The sequence below is a fragment of the Pelophylax lessonae genome (assembly GCF_965119305.1).
Source record: "Pelophylax lessonae genome assembly, chromosome: 1".
Taxonomy (NCBI): Eukaryota; Metazoa; Chordata; class Amphibia; order Anura; family Ranidae; genus Pelophylax; species Pelophylax lessonae.
This window is the reverse complement of record NC_138768.1, coordinates 221740280-221761509: the sequence shown is the minus strand read 5'-3', so window position 1 is coordinate 221761509 and position 21230 is coordinate 221740280. Positions and strand designations below refer to the sequence as shown.

The 21230-nt window shown below is 40.1% G+C and overlaps 1 protein-coding gene across 1 annotated transcript in view; it reads left to right on the top strand.

Moving 5' to 3' along the window:
- RPH3A (rabphilin 3A) overlaps positions 1-21230 on the top strand; it is a 291534-nt gene that overhangs the window by 109709 nt on the left and 160595 nt on the right. The window contains exons 3-6 of the mRNA XM_082259275.1: positions 3720-3849; positions 9783-9866; positions 11105-11270; positions 13891-13932. Coding sequence (XP_082115401.1) covers positions 3720-3849; positions 9783-9866; positions 11105-11270; positions 13891-13932 — 422 coding nt within the window. The remainder of the gene's footprint in view (positions 1-3719; positions 3850-9782; positions 9867-11104; positions 11271-13890; positions 13933-21230) is intronic.

The following is a 21230-nucleotide window of genomic DNA, read 5'->3' as shown; positions in this document are numbered from 1 at the left end:
TGCTAGCTCAGAGCTATTTCCAGTCTGGGATCCCCCTAAGCTGTACCTCCACATCCTTTTACACTAGAGACCTACGTTCAAGAGGTTAACTATCACCAGAGAATGTCCTCTGCTAATGATTGCACTAGTTCTGGTGTATCCCATGGCTCACCCTATATCTTATCCTAGTTCTTCATGCAATAAATTCTAAAAATACACTTTCTCCCTGATTATTGCTATGGGAGAATGAGGGACTTCTGTATACTTGGCTGCTGTGCAAACAATAGGGAATAGAACCTGGGACAAACAGGAAGACCATCTTGAGGTCTGTGCTACACATGTCATAACCTCAAATCTAATTAATGATGTCAGGTCTACCTGTGTTCTCCCCAGGTGGGTTACAGAACAATTCCTCCTTCTGTTGTGAAGATAAGAAGTGGGATATGTGTTATAGTCCAACAAGGAAAAAACAAGGCAAGACTAACAACACTGCTTGAGATTACGGTTCAGTGGAGGCAACGTTGTGAGTTCTCTACAGGAAATTGGGAGCTCACTGGATTTCTGGCAAGATCAACAGATATTTCTCTATACTTGGAGCATTTTAAAGAGACACAACACAGACAAATGTGCATGTATTGCAGAAAAGAACTAAGTTAGCTCAAAAGCTGTTTAAATATCATACGCTGTTTAAACAGAACTTTACATATCACGCTTTAATTTGTAATGCCCAAATGAGTAATAGTTATTATTGAAAAAAAACTATATATATTTTTAGTTTGAAAGTTATGATGTACTTTATTTTCAGCATTTGGCTACTTTTACATTTATGCAGTGGAACTTTTTTTTTTTTATCTTGTCCTGCAAAGTGATTCATGGGGCTTGATATTTAGCATCTTTTAATGCTTGTACATATCTATAGTGATGTTTTAGACTGGCATATTGATATATGCTTTGTGCTCATTAGTTGTTTTTACAGGCAGCCAATTTGTACAATAACTAAAGACACATCAGACACTGGCCATGACACAATATATGATAGAAAGCAATACACAAAGCCCATGTTTAATTCCAACCTTGTTCTATGTTGCTTTTTTAGATATAGGTCACCACGCAAGTGGAGCGTATGAAGCATCCATGAATCTGGGATTCCTAATTTCATCTCCTGAGGCCTGCCTTTTGAGTGACTAAATTATCTAGTCATGGTTGTTCTATTTTTAGTGATGGTGGCCTCTGTGTTCAGCTTCAGCATCAAGACTGATGCCAAAATAAAGACAAATAAGTCTGGGTTTTTTTTTTTCTGGATGCTCAAAGTGATAATGTACACACTTCGAAAAAGGGTGTTATTTTTGTTTGTCTGCATTGCGTGCGCTATATCATACACATCAGCTGTGCAGGGGCTGAAGTTAGCCTTAGGAACATTAGGCAAGTGTCTAAAAGTAGCAGAGCTAAAAAGGAAATCATCTAATCACTCTGCTACAAGTCTCCCACCAATGTTCCACTAACTGATGGGTGCAGACTCCAGAACAGCATGTGCCTTAAGGTAACAGAGCTAAAGAGGCTCCTTTTACTATATAGCTATGGGTCACACATTTTTCCCATCATAAGTAGAGCTACAGTCATCTCACAAAATTCTGTTTGCACAATATGACATCTTTAATCCAGATAAAGTCTAATAAAACAAGAAAAAAGTTATTTTGTAACAGAGATGATCTGAGCAGTGCGGTTTTGCTTTGGATATTTGCCTACAGGCTCCGATAATGGAAATCCGTCCCCAACAGAGGGAAGGTAGAAGGCAAACTAATAAATAAATTAGAATAAGCTTATTTGTAAAAATATAGGGGTTGATTTACTAACGGAAAACAGACTGTGCACTTTGCAAAGTGCAGTTGCACTCTGCAAGTGCAGTTGCTCCAGAGCTTAGTAAATGAGAAAAGTTTCACTTTGCAAAGAATACCCAATTACCCAATCACACGCAAGGAACGTTTAAAAAAAAATGCATTTTTGCTTGCACATAATTGGATGATGGAAGTCAGAAGAGTTTCTGCTTATTTACAAAGGTAACTGCTCTTTGTGCACAGTCTATTTGCCTTTAGCAAATCAACCACATAATGTTTTCCCTTTGTGCTGACTCTCCATCTCTTTGGGTGTTCTCCATCCGCCAATACTTTTAGCTTATATACAAAAACTACCAAATAACACTGTAAGAAAACTGAGAGTGGGAGCAAGTACACTGCTTCAATCAAACATATCCAAAGTAGTATATTATTATTAGCTGTATCAAGAATACAAAAGTTTGTCTCCATATAAATACGGCTGGCTCTGTGTCTGTGAGTGCCTGTGTCCCACACCAACGCAATCACACAGCGGTTAATACATTGACGACTGGAAATCAAATCCTGTACCCTCACTTGGGGAATGGGCAACCAAATTGGACTCCATTAGAGGCCTGGAATGACTATTGGCACAGGAAATGGGAAAAGAAGAACAGTTTTTTATACCTGAACCACCTGGTCCAAGCTTCGACACTCATTTAAAATTCTGATTTGTGTTAAAGGAAACTCTGTCACTGTTTCCAATTAACCATGATAAAGTGGTCCTGTTTCCTTCTGCTTACCCACCCTGGCCCTTATTCCCTCTCCCTTTTATGTCTTTTTTCCTTTTAATTACCCCCCCTTCCCCCCCCCCCCCTGCTGTTTCTTTTTGTTTTGTTTTTTTGCTTAGCAAGTGTAATGTGAACAATGAACACGTAGATGTGTTCCCCAATGCAAGCGTAGATTATGTGACTATTTAAACATTAATTATAATATTTGATTCTATTTGATTCTATTAAATAATTATGTAAGTCACTTTTATATACTAGTTTGGTAATGTATACCCCTGACTCACAATAGCTGTACATTGTACTCCGAACATTTGTAAATGTTCTTTACACCGGCAATCTTTCGTCTATTATAAATATGACTTCTGTTTTAAATAATTGAAAAACTTTAATAAAACAAGATTGAGAGACAAAACATTAACAACAAAATAGCCTGGCACAGGCTGCCAGGGGATGTTTTCTCTTCTTTTGCAAAGAACATTCAGCTTCATTTTTAATTTTTTTTTAAACCTGAGAGGGTCACTTTAAGCAACTGTGTGGGAAAAGAAACATTTAAACTAAAACGCTTGCTAAAACGTAGAAGTTCACAATTCTCATTTGTTTTTAACAGATTGTTGTGGAACTGTTCAAAATATTGTTCTGTGTATACCCCCCTCCTAAGGTGAATATATTATTATTATATAGGATTTATATAGCGCCGACAGTTTGCATATCGCTTTACAACTTAAGGGTTGACAGTACAAATACAATACACGTTAATACAGTAGGAATCAGAGGGCCCTGCTCGTTAGAGCTTACAATCTAAGAGATATATGTTTGTCATCATAAAATTTTACTGTCCTACCAGTTGTGGATATTTTATCAGTCTTAATTCTAGATACATTTCATTTTTTCTTGAATTTACTAAAAAATGCAGTTATAAAAATGCAATAAATGCAAAGAATACAGGGACAGATAACCTGCTCTTACTGCAAATGGACACCAGGATATGACCAGGAAATATAAATGCCTAAAAGTATCCCCAAAAACTATAGCCTGCATTTAATGTAAATATATCACAACATTTTTAAAGGTGCCTTTATTCACAAATCAGGTGAACCCCCTCATTTAACCTCCTTCTTTTTTTTTTCTTTTTACATAGGCGCTTGGTGGACCGGTTAGAAGACATGAGGAAGGGTGTAACTGGGGATGGTGTAAATCGGTGCATTCTGTGTGGGGAGACACTAGGATTGCCAGGATCAAAGTGTGTTGTTTGTGAAGACTGCAAAAAGGTTATTATTATGTCTCATAATTGCATGATCCTGTTTTTATGAGGACCTTATTTTCCAACATTACCATTTTTAATAAAACTTGTAGGTAGGTTTTTTCAACATATGGTCAGTAAATTAAATGAAATTCCGGGACAAATATTTTATTTGGTTCAGTGTAGAGTGGAAAATGTTAGAAACTTTGTCATGTGATTTTTGTGCTCTGTGACCTGTTGGGAAAAGTCCCCTCGCTACCTGACAGATATCACTTGGACAGCAAGTGAAGGAAAAATCTCCTCAGGTAACAGAAAAAATCAGAACAGGCCCCACTATGCCCCCTCCCTTACCTTGTGACCTTTCCAGCATTCAATGTGTTCTGATTTTTTTATGAATTTGAGCGATTTGATGCATTCGATTTGTCTTGACACTAGGTTTGGACTGATCATATGGACATTTAGAGGTTCATCTAAAAGGAAAAAAAAAAGCTGTTCACTTTTCAAGACAAGTTTTCACAGAGCTTGGAGAATGTGGTAAAATTTCAAAAAGAGTACCCAATCAGGGGGCCTGGCGACTGCTGACCTGGCTGGCGGCTTTAGTCCTTAGCTCCTGAGCACACACAGGGGAAACGGCCTATATCCACCTTCCAGCGCAGACCCGACGAACCACTGGGATCCTGATCACCCCCACACACACCCGGGATGTCGTGCCGACGCCGAGAGAACCCACAACTGAAGAAATTGTCAGGTTTCTTCACTCTGGTCCACAAGAGTCCTCAACAAAATGGCAGCAGGAGACAATCGCTCCTACTCGGCGATGGACCTCTAGCAGCACCAACCTTTCCTTATCTCCAGAGAGCCGCAGACGTGGCAGATCCAACAGAGTATAGAGATGGATCACCACCCACATCTCCCAGCTACGGGAGCCCAGTTAACACACGCCCACAGTGTGATTCCCAGACAGAAAACCCTGTGGAATCCTGCATGGAGGTATGTGACCCCACCGCATCCGCACACATTCAGCCCACAGACCCAATAGCATCCTTCCCCATTATGGGACAGCCCATGTCAGACACAGTCATGAAGGGCATGCTGCTATCCCTTCAAGCGGACATGTTTGCACATTTTGAAAAACTGCAATGCAGAGATTTAAGGTCTAGGAGAGAGAGAGAAAGTTACCTAGAAGACTCAATGAGCACATGCATGGCATCTTACAATGACATGGTGGATGCGCATGCGGCTCATTCTGAGGACATTGCGTGGCTCAAATCTAAAGTAGCAGACCTGGAGGACCGCTCCAGACATAACTTAAAACTGAGAGGCATCCCAGAGTCTGTGCAACCTTCCAAGCTTCCACACTATGTCCGAGACCTGTTTCACGCAGTAGCGCCATCTCTATCCTCAGAAGATCTCACAATGGACCATATTCACAGAATTCTCAAACCTCAATTTCTCCCTCCAGAGGTGCCCAGAAATGTCCTTTTACAGATGCACTACTATCAAGTGAATGAAACAATCCTTTTGGCTTTCCATAAAAAAGATCACCTCCCAGAGCGAGCTGCATCAATTCAAGTGCTTCCTGATCTCTCTGCTCCCACTGTGCAAAGATGCAAAAACCTGATATCCATCACAAAAGCCTTGAGGAACCATGACATTGGATATCAATGGAAGTACTCGGCCACATTGAAAATCCTACGAGACAGTTCCACGTTTACCATCAACACGCTCAAGGAAGGACTCCGCACTCTTAAAAAATGGAATATAATTCCAGAAGACCCACCCAACCCTAATGCTTCTCATCCTCCAACTAGATCCTCTGGAGATTGGAACAGAAATCCTGGCAAGCGCGACACCAAGCAACAACAAATGCTGTGTAATACCACCTAAATCTTTATATCTCCCTTCAAGCAGTTTACCCCCTTCTACACAGGAAGTACCTTAATTTTTTTGCCAGTGTCTTAAAGGTGATGGTCACTGTGGAGAAGCTATCCACATTTTTATGTTTTTTTCAAAGAAGAAGAAAGAAGATTATGCTACAAACCCCGATCTAAGATCTCTGAATCTAAGGGATTAGCAATCCGATCAATCCAAAAAAGTCAAAGACTAAAAGGATGGTACCTGAGTCTTGGGAAAGCAGATACAAGGTTTTTCTGTAACGTTGTCCTTTTTAGGCACTGGACCCTGGGATCCAGACCCTTGGTAAAACCAATGCTAAAGTTTCTCCGACAGGGTGCTCTACAGGTCCAATGTATTGGCCCCTCAAACCAGGGGACCCAGTCCTTGAAGGTCGGCAAGTGACAAAAACTTACCATGATGGGTGAAGATTGGATTCCTGTTAGAAGATAGAATCCTGCGGCGGGACTTTAAAAATATTTGTAAAAATATTTTTATGCACTGCGCCCTTTAAAGATAAAAGTACCAAGTGCCATGTTGGTCTCTACAAGCGACAATAAGTGTTTTAGCTATTTTAAAGCACATCTTGTTTGTTTAAACATTTTCTTTGCTCTCCCTGTGCAAAACAGTAGGTGTATCAGCTGTGTTAAAGCACACTTTATTTGTTTAAACATATTATTTTGCCCTATGCTGATCACATGAAAGGTATCAGCTGTGACAAAATGAGCTTGTTTGCTTATGCTGCTCTCACCACATGTCGTTTGGCGTGTCGTTTTTCACCTTGGCCCGAAAGCACCCAGCGCATTTTTCTTCCTTCAGAAGCTTCGGATCAAGCAATGCATTCAGTGACGTGTCTGTGGCGAAGGATCATCCGCGCTAGCGAAGATTCGCCATTCAAACACAAGCGCATGCTTGGAGCAGGAGGGGTGTTTTATGACGAGATTGGCGTACACGTGGACGCCACAGAGCATGCCGTGCATACGCAGTACTACCACAAATAGTGTGATTTTTAAGGAAGTGTTTCCAATGCGCAAGCCACTGTCAGAAGACTGGAGGGACACAGAGCAGCAGCAGCTGGGTTGCGCGGGTCACTGTGGGTACATGCTTACAGGCACAGACAGGTTCTGTATCTTTGGGATAATCAGTGCTGTGTAGCTTGGCACAAGCCTTGAGTACACTAAAGTTAGTACCTCAAGTTTGCCTTGCCTCAGTGCAATGTCCTCCCGGAAGAGGAGTGGGGGGGGCACAGCTGGAAAGGGCACTGGGGTGCCGCCATCAGGACTTGAAAATCCTAGTTGTGCCTACTCTGTGTTTTCCTCCCCTTATAGGCCAGAGGCAGCTAGCCAATCTGGGCCACTATGATTGTCTGGCATAGTAGCTACATCCGGTACTTCTGTCGCAACCTACGTCACTAAGGAAAATTTGGCATCGGCATTAGCCGGCCTTGAGGGTAAAATTGCTGGCATGATCACAGCATCGCAAGGAGGGAGGAAACACGATAGATCCCCCTCACCTGAGCCACCCCCTGATTTAGTTCAGGATTGGGCAGAGGATGTGGAAGAAGTAGCTGTAAATGACCATGTAAAAGGTCAAGCTGAGGTTTCCACTTCTGGGGAGTCAGGACCTGAGGAGTGATACTTGCCCTCTCAATCCCAGAGATTGTTGATTCAGTCTCTTACTAAAATGGTCCGGTTTGTGAAATTTAATCACTGTTAATAAAATTGTGACAAATTATACAAGTAACAAATGTTAAGCAGCTGGTTGCAAGGCATAACAAGCCTGGAATGTAGTTAAGAAAAAGCTAAAACCATGCTCCCTTTAAAGATTAAATCATCAAGAAACAGCTTATAATAAGCTTATGATAGTATATGGGAATGTACATACATACCCACCAAGTGCTCTGAGTCCAAATAGTGCAATAGTGTGATGTAGAGATCCTCTCAAGTGACCCCACATAGCACAACCCACTTTTTGCTATTTTCGACCACCGTCAGGTAGATTTCCTACTCACCAGACACAGACATTTAGAATGCATAATGGATCATTAAGAGAAGTTTCTCTCATAGAAATAGATGTTCCCTAGTAGCACTCCAATCCAGTCAGATTATGTCTCCAGAGTGGTGTACCATATGATTAGGGAAAAGACAAAAGACCCTTCATGGTGTAGTATTTTGAAGCATTTAATGATTGCGCACTAGTAAAAACACTTGCAAATGTTGCAGATCAAAGCAGACTTATTACCATGGCAGGGACTCCGATTTGCGTTCCACCTGCGTTTAAAGATGGCGGAAGTAACATGTCACATAGATCCCACCCAGCGCGTTTCGTCAGCAACGTCTGACGTCATCAGGGATCACATGACCGGACACGTCCCTTCCTTCTATTTATATCACCGCCATATTAGGATATCCAATCTGTTTAATTATGGTATGAAAGGATTGAAACGGATTGGATATCCGAATATGGCGGTGATATAAATTGAAGGAAGGGACATATATGGTCATGAGACCCCTGATGACAGACGTTGACAAAACACGCTGGGTGGGATCTATGTGACACGTTACTTCCGCCATCTTGGAATGCAGGAGGAATGCAAATCAGCGTCCCTGCCATTTTAACAAGTCTACTTTGATCTGCAACATTTGCAAGTGTTTTTACTAGTGCACAATCATTAAATGTTTTAAAATACTACACCATGAAGTGTCTTTTGTCTTTTCCCTAATCATATGGTACACCACTTGGGAGATATCATATGACTGGATTGACGTGCTACTGTCAAACATTTATTTCTATGAGAGAAACTCCTCAATAATGATCCATTATGCATTCTGAATGTCTGTCTGGTGAGTAGGAAATCTACCGGACGATGGTGGAAGATAGCACAACCCACTTTTTGCTATGTGGAGTCACTTGAGAGGATCTCTGCATCACCTTATTGCACTATTTGGAGCACTTGGTGGTTATGTATGGACATTCCCATATATTATCATAAGCTTATTATAAGCTGTTTCTTAATTATTTAAACTTTAAAGAGAGCGCAGTTTTATTTTTGTCTTTCACTATTTATCAACTTGACTTGTTCTATAATGTCAAAGATGCTGTACTTCTAATCCAAATAGCTTCAGCAGCTCCAATGAGTGTCAGAAGCACACTCCTGCATTTATAGCGACACAGGTAATTCAGTCAGCTTAAACGCTCGTTTATACCTGCACTCTCTCGTGCCCATTGCAGTGTTTTTATATTTTTTTAACAGTGACAAAGCAAACACTCCTTTCAAATCTATGCCCATCAATGCATTGCAATGCTCTGCCACGTGCTGTAATGCGTTGTTTTGCGTTGCACAGAAATGCTGATATGCTGCATTTTTATGCAATGCATGTGTATAGTTTAAACAGGGCACACAGAAAGCAATTGTTTTCTATGTGTCCTTGCATTGAGCCATTGTTGATCAATGCAGACAAGCACAGCTTAGTGGACATGATGAGAACAATCCCCAGTAAAACTAAAGACTCGTTTTCAGTTAAAAAATAACCAACATGTTATACTTACCTGTTCTGTGCAAAGGTTCTGCACAGAGCAGAACATATCCTCCTCTTATCAGGTCCCTCATCGGCACTCCTGGGCCCTCCCTCCTGCCATGTACCTCCACAATAAGGTGGGAAGTGGATGATAATCAAAATCAGCCTTGAAACATTCTATGGTAATTGGATTATGGTGACTCAATTATCTGTGTGGTGATAAATGTCAAGCTATGTTCCTGATACACATTCGAGCCAAGGAAGCTATATGGATGAGTAGCAAAACTTCTTGAACATTACAGGACAAATTTGAATGGAATCATGACCTCGATAAATGAGAAGCTGCATAGACTTTTTATTATTTCCAAAAATTGTGGATAATTTTATTGCTATGTGCCAATTATTTTTTTACTCCTCTAATGTTTTATATTATGTAGTATAGTGTTTTAATGTTACAGACTTACCTACTGTATAACCTCCATATCTACATTGTTTAATGTGTATTGTTAGGTGTTCCTCTTTTAATTAATCATACCTTTTATATTTACAGAATGTTTGCACAAAGTGTGGAGTACAAACCAACAGTAGGCCTCATTCCATTTGGCTTTGCAAAATATGCAGTGAACAACGTGAGGTAGGTGGTATATGAGGGGCTGCCATCTGTTGGAGTGCACAAATTGGAACAATCTATTGTTGAAACAAATAAGCAAATACTTCTCTGCTCTCCTATTTCTGATTATGGTTTAAATGGCAAAAAACACAGAGGTCTTTTCTGGTTCTGAATTGTACTATGTATAATGTGGAACTCCAGGCAGATAATAAACTGTAAAGATTATTGCAGCTGTATATTTGTTAAATGCTGAGTACACCTTTAGGAACATGTTACATAGTAAACCTATATTTAGGGTGTAACATGTTGAAGCTCTTACCCCCCTCTTCTGCTGACTCTCTTCCACTGTGACAGCAGACGGGGATCCTCCCCCTGAAGTTGCTGTCACTTTTAAAATCAGCGTGGTTGTGCGGGGCTCTGCCCACATAATCGCATCATTTATTCACAGCGATGAATGAATAAACTAAAAGTCCAGTCTTCCACTGCGATAGACGGCTTGTAGTTCTAAATTAACTATGAGTGTTCTGATCACCGTAGTCTGTCCATTCTTCCCCCAGTTTTCAAACTGAAAGCCCCTGCAGTGGTATGGGCAAAAAGCTGGAGGAAGAGTGTGCAGGAGCCTGAGATTACACCTGTGATCCACTGATCACAAGGACAATGCTTTTCAGACTTCTGTATAAAAAAAAAATAATAATAAATGGAAATTTTTCCTGCAATAACATGTGCATTTATTATTTTTTTTTTCTAAAAGGTGCACTTATCCTTAATTAATCATTCATGAATAGAGAGCTCTTGCAACCTCCTACACAGCAACACTTAGAAGGGATGAGGGAGGGACAGGACTGTGAGCCAATCAGGTGTGATGCACATAAATAAACTGACAAGAAACACACAGATGAAATGTGAAATTTGTATTATTTATATTTTTAAAACCGGAATCCCAGTTGCATACATTTTAAAACATATCTAAAATTTGCGTTTACAGTGGGATTTATAACTGGAATGAATGACCCTATATTGTGTGTTGCTCATGTTGTGCTTAAATTGATGAGCATCTGTTGTTGTTTCTGTTTTTCACACAGTTTAGGGACAAATCGCTACCATGTTAAAAGCTAAGCAGATTAATTCCTAATAATGCCTTTGATCATTCCTATGATTTCAGTATATTTGGAAAATTGCTTTAGAATTAATCACATTGAATAATGATCAGTAACCTATCCAGTTATATTTAAACAAACCTTACCTTACCTTTCTGCCTGCAGGTATGGAAAAGATCTGGGGCCTGGTTCTTCAAAGGCTTTCCAAAACATGTACTTCCGCCGCCAATGCCAGTGAGCAAAACTAAAACCCAGAACCCTGCAAGTGACTCCACAACATCAGAGACAACCACTTCAGAGCAGAAACGCTACCCTCGTTCCCAGGGTCGAGGTGAGGAAAGTACTGTTTTTTTGCCAATATTTATATAAGGGAAAATTCTCTTTAAGATCCTCTAAAAACAGAGTCAGGCTGAGATTCATGGGATGACAATCAGAAAGAAAAGAAACATAAACATTAAAGAATATATAACAAAAATTTTTTGGGGTTTGAAATGGACATGGTTAATTATTAAAAGGGGTTACCCAATATAATGCTAATAAAACAACAAACACGTTATAACCAATAACTGTCCTAGCTTTAGCATCTCAGGCCTGCCTAAACTACCATATTAATGATACATCTAATCTGTTCAGTACTAAGCTTAATAAACATCCCTTGCTTAATAAAACTGTAACAGTTACCATGAAAAATTATTGGGTTGGAAGAGAGGGGAACCCAGTTAGCAAGCAATTGTGCTGCAAGTTTGAAAATGACCTTCTAAGCTATTGCTAGACTTGCCAGGCTTCGCAAGTTTGTTGCACAATTGTAGCAAGTCTGCATTGCATGACTCCAGATAAACTTTCATTGCAAATCTTCTGCAAGTCTGCTGACAGGGGTCACTGTGGCTGAATTTTTGATTTGTAGACTTGCAGAGCTCTTGCTGTAGACTCACCATTGCAACTTTACTCTTGCTAGAGACTTGCCACGCAAATTTGCTACAAATTGGAAAAGTGTCAACTAGAACTTGTGCTTCAAGTGCTCTGCCAGTGTACAACTTGCCAGTGAAAATGTGCAGCAAGGTAACAGACTCATAATTCAACACTGCCACAAATGTGAGGCAAGTTATCCTTGCTATCTGGGAGCTGGATGATGCTCTGACTGCAAAGGTTGACAGGAATCCCTGGACAAACTCTTTAGAAATAAATCCGTCTGCCAAGAAAACCGCAGGTAAATGGTCAGAAATACTGGCTCTTGAATGGATGACAACAATCCAAATGGGGTGACTGTTGCTGTGCAAAATTAAAACGGAATAAACCTGCTGCTGTTAAATAACGAAGCGGTTACAGGCCCCTCTATTCCCTTTCTCCCATCATATTATTTATACCAAATAATTCATATTGAAAATGTTTTGTGTAACAAACCTTTATCCTCATAGGCAGTATTCCTCACAATGAAGTCCAGGGTAGTTCTGGTAACATAGACAAACTGCTGAAGGGGTTCAAGGAATAAGGAGGAAGCACCATCCCTTTGGAACTGCAGTACTTTGGTAGCAATCAGGGAGGTGCTCCCCACAGTAGCTGGTCCTTCTGGATATGTTGTGTGCTATTAGACTCTTTTCCCACTGCCTACACACTAGTTATGACAGTGGAGGGCCTCTCATCTGGCTGTAGGTCACTTGCCCATCTATTTATGCCTCATCAGGTAAGGCCTTTCTGAGCTACTGAGAAAGGGAAGCTGAGAAACGTATCCCACTAATTATACACTGTTTCAACAATGTGCATTAAAAAAACTAGTTTCCGTTACATGTATTTGCATGAGCAAGCCACAGTTCTTTGCCAGAGCTCCTTTCTGAAGTATGGTCCCTGACTTTAGTCTTGGGATTAGGTACCCAAAGGGTGAATATCGGCTAGTTTAGGTTGGTTCATCAGGAACTGCCTGACATTCAGTCAGTGTGTACAGCTGACTTTCTGTCAGAAGCTAGTCTAATGACTGTTTTTTGTCGAATTGACATGCTGGAAAACCAGCATCTGATTAGCGCTTACAGCCTATAGCTGGGAGCGCTGATCAGTATGTTCTGGCTGGGGGGCAAAATCCCCTTGTCAGAACATAAAGGCACAGGGGGGAGATCACCGTACTCACATTGCGTCAGTTTTCTTGTTCAGCCCACTAGGTTTAATGAGAAACACTTTACATGTGTACCAGGCTTAATGAGGTTGTAAACTCGGGAAAAAAAACAAAAAAAAAAAGGAAAAGAAAAACCGTGTAAAACAAAGGCATAATGATCTAGTATGCACCAGCACACCGCTGGCAATTTCCCCAGAGTTTCTTCTGGGTTTGCAAGCTCCGTTACTGTGATTGGCTGGAATTGTGATGACGTCACTCCCGCACATGTACACGGGAGCCGCCGTTCACGGCACGGGGGTCGTGATGTCACTGGCTGCATGTAATATAAATATCTTCTAAACGGTACACTTTTAGGGGATATTTAGGGGATATTTTCACCCATTATAGCTGAGCCATATTATAGGCTTACCTATAGGTAAATGCAGGGCTTTTTTTCAGCTGGAACTTGGTGGAACTAGTTCCACCACCTCTGGCTTGGGCCCTCTGCTCCCTGCTCATCACTATCACTTGTAAACACAGGGTCGTGGTTGAGTTCCTGCACCTTTTTTCTGAGAAAAAAAGCCCTTGGTAAATGTCTGTATAGGAAGTTTGCTTCCTATTTAAGAGCTTCCAGCCTGGGTCATTTACATATAACAATCATTAAATTTATGGTGGTTACCATTTTTGTTTTAGATATACAGATATTTTCTGGATTTACTGTAAACACTTCCAGATCAAACAAGCTTTCCCATTGTTTGGAGGCATTGAAAGACATTATAAGAATATTTTTTAGTTTGTAGATTAAAGATTAGATAATGCGTTGGAGCTATTACTTCTTTTAACATTACTGTTAATTGATGTTTTCAAGGTCAAGGAGAGAATACTACTCAGTCAGACCAACAATCATATGGTAAGTGAATAACTTTGAAAACTAATCTAAACATGTGCATACATGTATTACTGTGATTTGTCTTTTATGTGACAGATTAGTAATTAGCAATATAATGAATTCTGACTAAAAGGCATTCTCTGTAAGTGTGGATTGTGATTATTGCTATAGAAACCAGGGTGAATGTAATTTTTTCAATGGACCTGTAAGTGTATAGCCTGTACAGCAAAAGGAAACATGCACATCCTTTTACAGAGGAATTGTCTAACCCCTAAACCCATTTCCGCTCTGGTGTTCTCTATGCAGTTAACCGGTTGCCGACCGCCGCACGACTATATACTGCGGCGGTCAGCCCCGGCCAGGCAGAGTGACGTATGGATACGTCACTCGCCTGTCACTGACTTGAGAGCCAATTGTGGGCTCATTCACAGACAAGTCAGTGCGTGTGACCGGCGGACTCGATGTCCGCCGGTCACACTACGATCGCTCCGGTGAAGGGAGAAAGGCGGAGCGGCTTATGTAAACATGCCGCCCGTCATTCTCCCTGGTGTAAAAATGAAGATCAGACGGTTCTACTATGTAGGACCGTTGATCTTTGTTTTTACTCCAATAGAAATGTCCCTATACAGTTAGAATCACGCCCCTAGGACACACTTAACCCCTTCCTCTCCAATAAAGTTAACCCCTTCCCTGCCAGTGTCATTTTTGCAGTAACAGTGCATATGTATAGCACTGATTACTGCAGTAATGTCACTGGTAACCCCAAAAGTGTCAAAAATGTCAGTCAAGGGTCTGATCTGTCCGCCGCAATGTCGCAGTACCAAAAAAAAATCGCAGATCGCCGCCATTACGCGTTAAAAAAAAAAACACCAAAAATGACAAAAATCTTTCCCTTTGTTAGTAAACGCGATAACTTTTGCGCAAACCAATAAAAATACGCTTTTTGTGATTTTTTTTACCAAACATATGTAGCATAAAACAAATTGGCCGAAAATGTTAAAAAATTTAGATTTTTACATTTTTTTGGGGGGAAATTTCATATAAAAAAATGTGAAAAATATTGTTATTTTTGCAAAATTTATGCTCTTTTTTTGTTTATAGCGCATGATCAAAAAATCGCACAGGTGATCAAGTACCACCAAAAGAAAGCTCTGTTTGTGGGAAAAAAAGGACGTCAAATTCGTTTAGGTACAACGTCGCACGACCTCGCAATTGTCCGTTAAAGTCACGCAGTAAAAAATCGCAAAAAAAACCCTGGTCTTTTAGCAGCCAAATCCTCCGGGGCTTAAGTGGTTAAAAAGTGTCATTGCTCATACACAGTAAAAGATGCACATCTGATTCCCATGTGCATAATTTGTGAATGATGAGAGACAATCGAAGAAATTAGTTTTTGGATTCGGATACCAATCAGAGCCTCTATTCACATGCAATCATCAACGTATAGCAATTTGCAAGGCAAAAGAGGAATTGTAGAATTTAAAAATAAGAATCAGGAATGCTTGAGTTGGACATCTGTTCTGTAGTCAGTATGGTGTATAGTTGTATACGAGATACAATTTGCCTTAGCTCTGCCACTCCTATAATTATATTTTACCTTTTATTATTCATTCATTTGCACTGCAATGCTTGTCTACATATTCTGCATGCAGAGTGGTAAAATTCTGAACAACAGTTTAGGAAGCAAGCTAAAAATTTAGTATGGAATTTAGGAAAGTAAAAAAAAAAAAACAGTTACAGTTTTAAAGGGGAAACTCAAGCCAGCCCTTACATTTACATGTAACTGGCTAAGGGCTTTTATTTTCATCATTCTACTGCTTGTATGCCCTATTAGCTGAATCCATTTACAGTAAAACCTTTTTGCGAGCAGAGCATAATTTATTCCGGAAACATGCTTGTAATCCAAGGCATTTGTATAGCAAAGCAAATTTCCCCATAAGAAATAATGGAAATTTAGATGATTTGTTCCACAACCATTTATTCATAAGTCATTCAGTCTATGATCCATATAAAATATTGTAACAATGTGATAGTTTTGTAACCATATAATTTCCACTCACAAATGGCAGCCTCCGCAAGGGGATTAGAAGCTAAATACATCAGAAGCTACAGAGTACAAAAGAGAAGAGAGGTGCCTCTTAGTGTAACAATATGGTTCGCTTTAATTAAGGTACAACATTTAGCAATTCTCATGGTTGATGATTAAAGCAGGCACATCTACAGTATCTCACAAATGTGAGTGCACCCTTCACAATTTTGTAAATATTTTATTATAACTTTTCATGTGACAACACTAAAGAAATGACACTTTGCTGCAATGTAAAGTAGTGAGTGTACAGCTTGTATAACAGTGTAAATTTGTTGTCCCTTCAAAATAACTCAACACACAGCCATTAATGTCTAAGCCACTGGCAACCAAAGTGAGTACACCCCTAAGTGAAAATGTCCAAATTGGGCCAAATCAGCCATTTTCCCTCCCTGGTGTCATGTGACTTGTTAGTGTTACAAGGTCTCAGGTGTGAATGGGGAGCAGGTGTGTTGTATTTTGTGTTATCGCTCTCACTCTCACTCTCTCATATTGGTCACTGGAAGTTCAACTTTGCACCTCATGGCAAAGAACTCTCTGAGGATCTGAAAAAAAGAATTGTTGCTCTACATAAAGATGGCCTAGGTTATAAGAAGATTGCCAAGACCCTGAAACTGAGCTTCAGCACGGTGGCCAAGACCATACAGCAGTTTAACTGGACAGGTTTTCCACTCAGGACAGGCCTCGCCATGGTCGACCAAAGAAGTTGAGTGTACATGCTCAGCATAATATCCAGAGGTTGTCTTTGGGAAATAGATGTATGAGTGCTGTAAGCATTGCTGTAGAGGTTGAAGGGGTGGGGGGTCAGCCTGTCAGTGCTCAGACCATACACTGCATCAAATTGGTCTGCATGGCTGTTGTCCCAGAAGGAATTTCCATTATTTACATTGTAGCAAAATATAATTTCTTCAGTGTTGTCACATGAAAAGGTATAATAAAATATTTACAAAAAATGTGAGGGGTGTACTCACTTTTGTGAGATACTGTAGGTATGCAGGTATCCTGGGTAAAGCTGTCCATATAGAGTAGACCATCCTCTGTATCGCCGGCTCTCACTGCTGTCAGTCTGCAATCATGACCAGGAAGACTACCCTGCAGTAGAACGATCTGAAAGCGAGGCTTGAAGCGCTCGTGGAGAGTAGTGTGGAAAGGATGACGTTGATGGCGGTGCAGAGGATAGTCTATGTGGACAGCTTTACCCTGGAAGCCTGCATACTTATATGTGCCTGTTTTATACATCAACCATGTGAGTTGCTAAATGTTGTACCTTCATTAAATGTAACCATATTGCTAAACTTAGAGGCACCTCTCTTCTCTTTTATACTCAGTTGTGTATATTAAAAAAAAAAACATCCAACATTTGGCCCGTGTGTATGTTGGTCGGTTTGTTTGTCAAAATCTGTCATTTGGCCAGCTTCTGTCTAACATGCATGCTGGAAAACCAACAGACAAACGACTCCCGATCAGCGCTCTAAGCCAATGGCACAGAGTGCTGATCACAGTGTTGTCCACTTGTCAAAACACAATAGCTCAGCAGGGGAGATTGCTATACTAACTTTGCATAGTTAGTATAGCAGCTCCGACTGGAGCTGACAGGTTTTTTTTTTGTTCAACCCAATGGGTTAAATGGAAAAAAATAATAGTGTGAACCAGGCTTTACCAAAGGCAAATAGGATGTTCAATTTGCTAGAGAATTTGTACAAGTGCTTAGTAAATGAGATGAAGCTCTGCTGACTCCCATTATCCAATCAAGTGCAAATAAAAATACTGTTCTTTTTTATTTTCCTTGCATGTGATTAGTTATTCTTTACAAAGTTAAACTTCAACACATTCACTCTGCTCTGGGGAAAATTTCCTTGACATGTTACAAGCCTATTTGCTGTTAGTAAATCAACCCCTATGAGTCAGCCATGTCATAGAGAACTGTTGGTCTGATACCTTCTCTCAATAGTTTTGCAGTTAGGTTTAGTCAATGTAGTAGATACCCTTCCTCTATTGGCTAATCTACATCTTTCTTCATTTAATAAAACAAAAACAAGAAAGCACTTGTAAAAACTTAAAACGTTGTCAAAATTGACTGCAGCGATCAAAACTGCTCAGTGAAAATGTATTATAGTATTATTTGCTGCCTGTAATGAACACTCCTTTCTATAAATCCGCCTATACATGCACGAAAAGGTTATTCACAGTGTTTCTGGAAAGGATTTCAGTCTCTTGTCAATAAAGTAGTATTAAACACTTAAAAAATTGAAAGCACCCCTCATACCTCAATGCTTACAAGCAAACCCAAATGCATTTGTAGGTCCCACATACATATGTAAACCGTGATTAGACCACGCATGTGAGGTTTTGAATGTCTACGCGAGAGCAATAATTCTAGCACTAGACCTCCTCTGTAACTCTTAACTAGTAACCTGTAGACATTTTTAAAGCATCGCCTATGGAGATTTTTAGTTACCGTAGTTTGGTGCTTTTCCACAAGGAGGTGCAATTTCAAAGCATGACATGATAGGTATCTATTAACTCGGCATAACATAATCTTTCATATTATACAAAAAAAGTTAATTTTTGTCCCCCAAAAAAATTGCGGTTAAAAGAACCAATGCGTAAAAACTTTTATTCTCTAGGGTCTCCTTTAAAAAAAAAAATAATATATATATATATATATATATATATATATATATATAATGTTTAGGGGTTCTAAGTAATTTTCTAGAAATAATACAGATTTTTTACTTGTGAACAACAATCGTCAGAAGAAGGCTTGGTCCTTAAGTAGTTAAAGAGATTTCTTTTGTGAGGAGACAATCCAGTAGAAGGAGGTTGTCAAATAGAGTTAGTGGGGAAGAATAGTTCTAATACTTTGTGAGTGTAGGATTGATTAGATTTATGTTTGGTAAAATAAAAAATTGTAGGGGTAAAAGGGATCTCAGCTATGTGATTTGTGATAGGCAAAGGTTTGGCTGGTGGAAACACGTCAACACTAAGTCATAGAGCCTAAAGTAAAGGAAATCTTGATTTTTGAGATTAGTTTTTTCCAGGGAATGATTAGATAGGAGAGTAGTCTATTCCATTGCGTCTGTCCAATCCAGGGAAGAGCTTGAAGATCACAGGGAGAGAACTTTAGCTCTATTTGGACCAAATGTTGGTGTTTGCAGAACCAGTCTACCAGTCTAGTGAGGACTAATGGAGTAGGATGTGGGGAGAGATCAATGGCCCATGCACCACTTCTAGATTTCAGGAGGGAGAGTACCATTCTATAACATCTGGACATCTGGCTCTCCACATAAATGTAGTAAATACTTCCAATTTTTTTTTTTTTTTATTATTATTATTATTTCTTTTCTCCTCCTTTTTTCTCCTCTCTCTTTTCTTACTTTGGCCCTAATGGTAGACCTTTACTATAGGGGAAAAAAAAAAAGAAAAAAAAGTTGCATGCCAGTGAGGGTTTTCTTTTTTTTTCTCTCTTCTTCGCGTATGTGATGATGCCAAACCCTAATTATTGACATGTTGACATGTATAATTAATGACTTTTTGTATTACCTCTGTATCTGGCTGTAATCAATAAACTTTATACATATAAAATACTTCCAATTTATCCAATGGCTGCATACCTTGTACAAATACCTCATGGCTTCCATTAAACTGGAAGGTTGCTTATCTACACCCTTTTCACTGCACAGGGGTACATGGCAGTGCTGCCTTCTCTCACTGGTACATTTTGTCCTTGCCATGGAACCCATGGCGGAGGCCATTTGCATCCCCTCTGAGATCTAGGGTTTTAAAATTGGCTGGCTGGAGGATAGGATGACCATCTCCTGTTTATAAATGTCTCAGGCCCATCCCCACACAGTGCTTTCTGGGAATGTAACACTTTCTTTAAACTTGGCCGTGTAAACTTGGCCAATTCGCAACAATTCCTGATTGACCCTGAGGCACATGCACTAGCTCCAACAGCTGCAGTGTGTGGATCAATTTAGGTATCTGGGTGTGATAATATCTGGCATTGTCACAGACTTTGTTAACCTGAACCCCATGCCAGTTTTACATAATGCCAAGGCAAAACTCAGGGCATGGAAAAACTTGTACAGTCCCAGTTGCTACATGTATGTGGAAAGATCCTGACTGCATATCTTCTGGGGGGTATGTTGCTACCTGTTTAATCCTCGTTAATGTGGAACAGGTACTTCTCCTCCTTCAATGACTTTTGAATGATTGCAGTACAAGCATAACTGCATATTGAAATGAAATATTTTCCTCATAAATACAATGTTGCATTTATTTCCAGTCCAAAGGATAATGAAAAATTGCATCTAGTTAGGTAATCTTCTTTACAATGACAAAGGGGAAGTGTGTTGGACTTTCTACCATGGGTTTTCACATGGATCCATGCATTTATTGAATTTTAAACCTCATCCTGGTCGAATGTTAAATTGCCTTGATGGGCAGTTTAGTCCACTTATCTGCCAATTTGTTCTGTACAATACAAGTACCCAGTTTATAATAAATCCAGGGGATGGAGGCTTGAAAATTGGGCAATAGTAGGAACAGAGGGCTCAGAGGGCTTGAACAGAGGAACAGGGGTTTTTGTTGGGCTTCAGGATGAGGGAGATGTGGGCTTCTAGTTATTGCATTGGAAAGAGAGTCATGGCAGAGTTGAAGTTGAAAACCCTAGCCAAGGCTGGGATAAGCAAATCTCAATAAGTTTTATAGAACTTGGGTCCTGATACCCATCAGGACAAGGACAGTTTGTCAAATGGATGGTGAAACAGAGTTATTTTGTGAAGAGAGAATCTAGAGCCCCTCAGATAGTGGAGTTGATAGAGGAGAGTACCGTCTCTGTCAAATATTCAGTGATAGAACATTCATTTTGCTGTTGGCTTGCATCTGTGAGAGGTTGTAGAGTTATATTATAAATATGTGGAAAAAAAAAACAGTTTTACTTACCTAGGTGGATTGTACCAATGCTGCATCTGTCCCTAGCTGCTTTTAAGACTAAGAACTAAGCAACTAAAGACCATTGATCGCTTAGTTCTCAGTCTACATTGAGCAGGGAGCCCGTGACTGTTAATCACCAGTTCTCTGCTCTGCTCCTACATTGTTTACTGATGCACCAGGCTGCACAGGGGGCGATAGTGGCTGGCTCAGTCTCACGCTGAGAGGCTGTGCCTGCTGCCGGTCAAGGCATCTGGGTGGATACCGACTGTTAAGTCAGGATCGATCCAGAGCCTGGATT